Source organism: Bison bison, unplaced genomic scaffold, assembly GCF_000754665.1.
Source record: "Bison bison bison isolate TAMUID 2011002044 unplaced genomic scaffold, Bison_UMD1.0 scf7180017864242, whole genome shotgun sequence".
Taxonomy (NCBI): Eukaryota; Metazoa; Chordata; class Mammalia; order Artiodactyla; family Bovidae; genus Bison; species Bison bison.
In genome coordinates, this window is record NW_011494814.1 from 2722856 (window position 1) to 2728410 (window position 5555).

Sequence of the window (5555 nt, forward strand, 5' to 3'; positions counted from 1 at the left end):
AACTACACAAGATGTTGTTGAAGAACTCAGTGTCAACCATTCTACAGTCATTCAAAATTTGAAGCAAATTGGAAAAGTGAAAAACCTTGATAAATGGGTTCCTCATCTGTTAACCAGAAATTTTAAAAATTGTCCTTTTGAAGTGTTGTCTTCTCTTCTTCTACTCAACAACAACAAACCATTTCTTAATTGGATTATGACCTGTGATGAAAAGTGATTTTGTACAACAGCTGCCAACAGTCACCTCAGTGGCTGAATCAAGAAGCAGCTCCAAAGCACTTCCCAGAGCCAAACTTGAACCAAAAAAAAGATCATGTCACTGTTTGGTGGTCTGCTGACCGTCTGGTCCACAACAGCTTTCTGAATCCCAGTGAAACCATTACATTTGAGAAATATGCTCAGCAAATTGATGAGCTGCCTAGAAATCTGCATCACCTACAGCCAGCATTGGTCAGGAGAAAGGGCCCGGTTCTTCTCCACAACAATGCCTGATCACATGTCACACAGCCCACGCTTCAAAAGTTCAATGTGAAGTTTTGGCTCATTCACCTGATCTCTTGCCAACCAACTACCACTTCTTAAAGCATCTTGACAACTTTTTGTAGAAAAAATGCTTCTACAACCAGCAGGATGCAAAAATGCTTTCCAAGAGTTTGTTGAATCTTGAAGCTCAGGATTTTATGGTACAGGAATAAACAAACATCTGTCATTTGCAAAAATGTGTTGATTGTAATGGTTCCTATTTTGGTTAATGAAGATGTGTTTGAGCCTAGTTGTAATGATTTTAAATTCTGGGTCCAAAGCCGCAATTACTTGTTCACCAACCTAATACTTGTGATACTTTGGATAATTGTTTCAAGAGTTGAAACCTTTTGAAGTGTGGTGGTCAGAAAGGGGAAGATAATAAATTTTTAAATGTTTCATGAAAGAAATGTTTTTGAGATAATATGACTTTTTAAAACAACCAATATATAATTTGAGGAAAAACGTGACTATGATAACTTTCTGTTCTTTGTAACTTGTTTGTTAGGAATTAGGTGTAATTTTTACATATAAAATTTCCTTTTAAAATTATGTGAAAATTGTTAGTAGTAGAGACCATAAGGATTATATGTAAATAGCTAATTTGTAGTTATCTTTATTTTAAAGTGACTATTTTCTAACACAGAAAGTTTGATCAACTACTATGAATTTTAAATCTTGCTATAATGAATAAAAGTGCAGAATTTTATGTTTATTGCTTTCCTTTTTTCAATTTCCTGTATAGTTAAAAAGTAAAAATAAATGAACTTTTTATATTTTTAGGCTCGGATAGCATTTTTGCAAGGAGAAAGAAAAGGTCAAGAAAACTTGAAGAAGGATTTAGTAAGAAGAATAAAGATGTTAGAGTATGCATTAAAACAAGAAAGGTAGGTGTCCCTTATTTTCTTGTATGAATAAAATAAAAGTAGAACAATATTATTCTCACATGTTACTGTACAGTGTATTTGAAAACTGTCTGAAAGACACAAAGATTTGCCCAAAATACAGGATGATATTTTGATTCGATCCTTATATAGCAAAAGAAAAAAGATTAAAATCTTTAAATTGAAGTAATATTTTTTATTGTAGAGTCTAAGTTTCGGGGTTTTTTTGCTTTTTTTGGTAAACAAATTAGGAAAAATTTATCTTTACTTGGATGTGTATCTTATTTGGATAATTTATCTTTTTTTTTTTTTCTTGTACATGCAGTATATTTTTTTCCTCTAACTTCTTTTGCAACTAAAGTTTAAAGACACTGACATCCGTATGCTTTTTTAAATTTGTCATTTAAGAAATATATACCAGTAGTTATTAAACTGTGTAGAAAGGAAAATAAAACTTTTTTTTCTTTAAATAATTTATTATTAAATTTTCAGGGCAAAATATCACAAATTAAAATACGGCACAGAACTGAACCAAGGTGACTTGAAAATGCCAACCTTTGAATCAGGTAAACTTGATTCTTCTGTTAATCTCTGCCCTTCATCCCCTCCATTCTAGAAAAACTGGTTTAAGCTCACTTTTGGTAACAGACATGTTCTCTTGACCTCCATTTTGCTTTGATAGCATTGGTTACTTAGATAACTATTATAATGCTTTCTAGAATTCAAGGGAAAATAATAGTAAAAGTTAGTTTCATCTACCTCCTCATCAATCCTGAGGTTGTCTTATTTTTCTTGTTTTGAAACCTGTGTAAAACTAGGTGTATTTTTGGTCACAATTAGAAGTGAAAGGGAATTCGTAACTCTCTGTACATCTATAGGCAATTTTTGTTTGATTCTACTTAAGCTTGTGTGTGTTAGTTGCTCAGTTGTGTCCGACTCTTTGAGACCCCATGGACTGTGGCCCACCACATTCCTCTGTCCATAGAATTTTCTAGGCAAGAATACCGGAGTGGATTGCTCTTCCCTTCTCCAGAGGATGATCCCAACCCAGGAATCGAACTCTCATCTCCTGCATTGTAGGCAGATTCTTCACTGTCTGAGCCACCAGGAAGCCCCTACATAAACTTAATTTTGTACTATTAAAAAGTTAACTTTTTTTTTCCTAGAGATGCTATGATTAACTCAGTTTAGTCCTAAAGAAATTGGAAATTTGAATTTGGGAACTATGGAGGCAGCCAGATAAAGATAACGAGAAGGAAAACGTTTTCTCCAGTTGACCTTGCTCTTTACTAAAATAGTGTAAGAGTAGAATGTGATGAACAATTATGCAGGGAAGAGAAAAGCTGGATAAGAAAAGGCTAACAGTTCAGTGTTAATTTTAGGGTTCCCTATGATTACAATTTGAGTAGACTAAAAGTTTAATAAGGAACAAATATTTTGATTTATATAATATTGGGGAATACTTTCTGATATATATATAGAGAGCCCATTTATATATGCATTTTGCTAGTGCAAGCAAACTGAATTCTATACTGTTCTTGGCTGCTGGTTACTAAGATAAGGAAAAAATATGTCTTCATTTGAATATACAAATTTTCTTCTTCTGTAGCTGCCTTGTTGTTGTTTAGTCACTCAGTCATATCCAAGTCTTTTGTGACACCGTGGATTGAGCCCACCAGGCTCTTCTGCCCATGGGATTTCCCAGGCAAGAATATTGGAGTGGGTTGCCATTTCCTACTCCAGAGGATCTTCCTGACCCGGAGGTCAGACCTGCATATTCTGTAAGTCTCCTGCATTGTAGGTGGATTCTTTATCACTGAGCCACCAGGAAAATTATAGTTGCTTTCATACCTAATGAAGTTAAAGCATATTTAATAAGGAAAAGAAGAAAAGTATGAATTTTTATTTTTACAGTTAAATGTTAGATTTGTAAAAATTTAGCTTATTGTCTTTTACTTTAATATTAAGTACTTAAAAAAACTTGGCTGAAACACCCTATATGTATAATCTGTAGTTGATTTATTTTTAGGTCTTCTCCACTTACAAGTTTTAGCACCACACTGTATCTTCCTGTCTTCCCTGATGGCTCAGATAGTAAAGAACTTGCCTGCAGTGCAGTCAACCCAAGTTCAGTCCCTGGGTTGGGAAGATCCCCTGGAGAAGGGAATGGCAACCTAGTCCAGTACTGTTGGAGAATTCCATGGACAGAGGAGCCTGGCAGGCTATATATAGTTCATGGGGTCACAGAATCAGACACAATTGAGTGACTAACAGAGACACACACACTCATTTTCCTAGTTGTTGTCATATATAAAATTAAGAGAGCAAGATAGTAGTGGCATGGATTTCCTTTGATCTAGCTTTTAAGTGGTTATGAAGACTCACTGATGAGTCAGGGACAAGATTACGTCTTCCTTGGAAAAGCAACAGTAAGTGATATAAGATGTAAAACCTGTATATTTTCAGTAATACTTTCTTTACTATAGCAGTCCTCCATAGTTTGAGGGAGTACAGTGGTTCAGGACAGAGGAAACCCGATGCCTTCATAGCTTTCCTTTAACTCATTTTTTTTCTAATATGGCTAGAGTAGTCAGAAAATAAGCAGTCACTTTGTTTTGTTTTGCCTGTTCTGTGTTGTGTGGCTTGCAGGATTAGTTCCCCAACCAGGTATTGATCCTGGGCCCTGGCAGTGGAAGCGCTGAGTCCTAGCCAATTCCCTGGACTGCCAGGAAATCCCCTGCTTCGTATAACTTGGGGCCTGTTCTCCTCACTTGGTCTGTGTAAATGTGAAGAGGCTAGTTGCAGCCCCATTGTTCCTAGAGCTAGAATCACAGTTGGCTAACTGGTTTTGGTGCAAGTTTGTATGAAGTCAAGTCATTAGCAGATAATCTCTCCTGCCCACAGCAGATATAGGGTAAAGACACATCTGTTTTTATCTGTATAAAGTGAAAGTGGCTCAGAGTCCTCCCGGCCAGAATACTAGAGTGGGTAGCCTTTCCCTTCTGTAGGGGACCTCCCAATGTAAACTTAACTATTAAAGCTTCCTTAAATTGAAGAATAAAATAGCATCCAAGTATTTTATTTATAGGAGCCACAATGATAACGAATTATTTTTACTGATGTAGAAAAGCTACTCAGGATGTTTAGTGGAAGACAGACAAAGGAATGGGCAAAAATACACCATGCCAACAACAGGACAAAATTCTTTATGTCAAAGTATATAGATAGAGATAAACATTGAATCAGTATTGCCTTTTTTATACTTAAAGTGTTAAAGGAAGATGTACAAAATATTGTTTTGAAAGAAGTACAAGATGTGTGTGTTTTTATACACTTGTCCAAGTAATACCAATACATATATCCTAAACTTAACCCTATAAAAGAATATGTATCCAGTTCTGTAAAGAACTCCTATTTCCCTCCATTGTGGGGAAAAATCTACAACAGTAGAAATAGGGACAAAATACTTGAAAAGTCACTAGTAAAAGAAATGGCCAGTAAGTATATGAAATGATGCTCAAATGTATTAGTTATTGAGGAAATGCAACTTAAAACCACAATACATTACCTATCACAATGGTGAAAGGAGAAAAAATGTCTTTTTTTTTTTCAGTGTTGCTGAGGGTGTGGATCAGCCAGGAATTTTGCACCTACTGGTATTGGAATTCTAAATTGATAAAACTGCTCTGAAAGTGATGTCAATACAAATTGCCCCCACTATCCAAAAGTAGAACATTCCCATTCATAAGCCAAGGTGACAGAAGGCAAAGGTGTAATTTGCCTTTGGACACATCTTGCTAATAATGGTGCACAAAATAAATGAAGATAAAGCACAGATGTGGGGCTCAATATGGAGCTTGGTGGTGCCTCTCTTGCTGCTTGTGGGTGCGTGCTGCCATTTTACAACAGCTCACTGCAAAACAAATGCTGAAGAGGCTGTTTTTCTTTCTAACCTTTTTTCATAAAAAGTGAAAAAGGTCTCTGAATATTTTTTTTTTTCAGTTAGGCTAGTGAAAACAGGTATTACATGCAGGTCTTTCAAAAAAGTGATGTGAGAGCTTTGCTGGTGGTCTAGTTGGTTGAGAATCTGCCTGCCAATGCGCAGGGGTCATGGGTTCCATCCCTGGTCCGGGAAAATCCCACGTGCTG

General features: G+C 35.8%; 1 protein-coding gene across 4 annotated transcripts in view; it reads left to right on the forward strand.

Moving 5' to 3' along the window:
* The first annotated feature begins 337 nt into the window (after nt 1-337).
* Nucleotides 338-5555, forward strand: part of STRN3 (striatin, calmodulin binding protein 3) — a 61306-nt gene continuing 56088 nt past the window's right edge. For all 4 annotated transcript variants that reach the window (XM_010847015.1, XM_010847017.1, XM_010847016.1 and 1 more), the window contains exons 1-2: nt 338-1409; nt 1899-1972. In XM_010847015.1, the coding sequence (XP_010845317.1) occupies nt 1381-1409; nt 1899-1972 (103 nt within the window). In that variant the 5' untranslated portion in view covers nt 338-1380. The remainder of the gene's footprint in view (nt 1410-1898; nt 1973-5555) is intronic.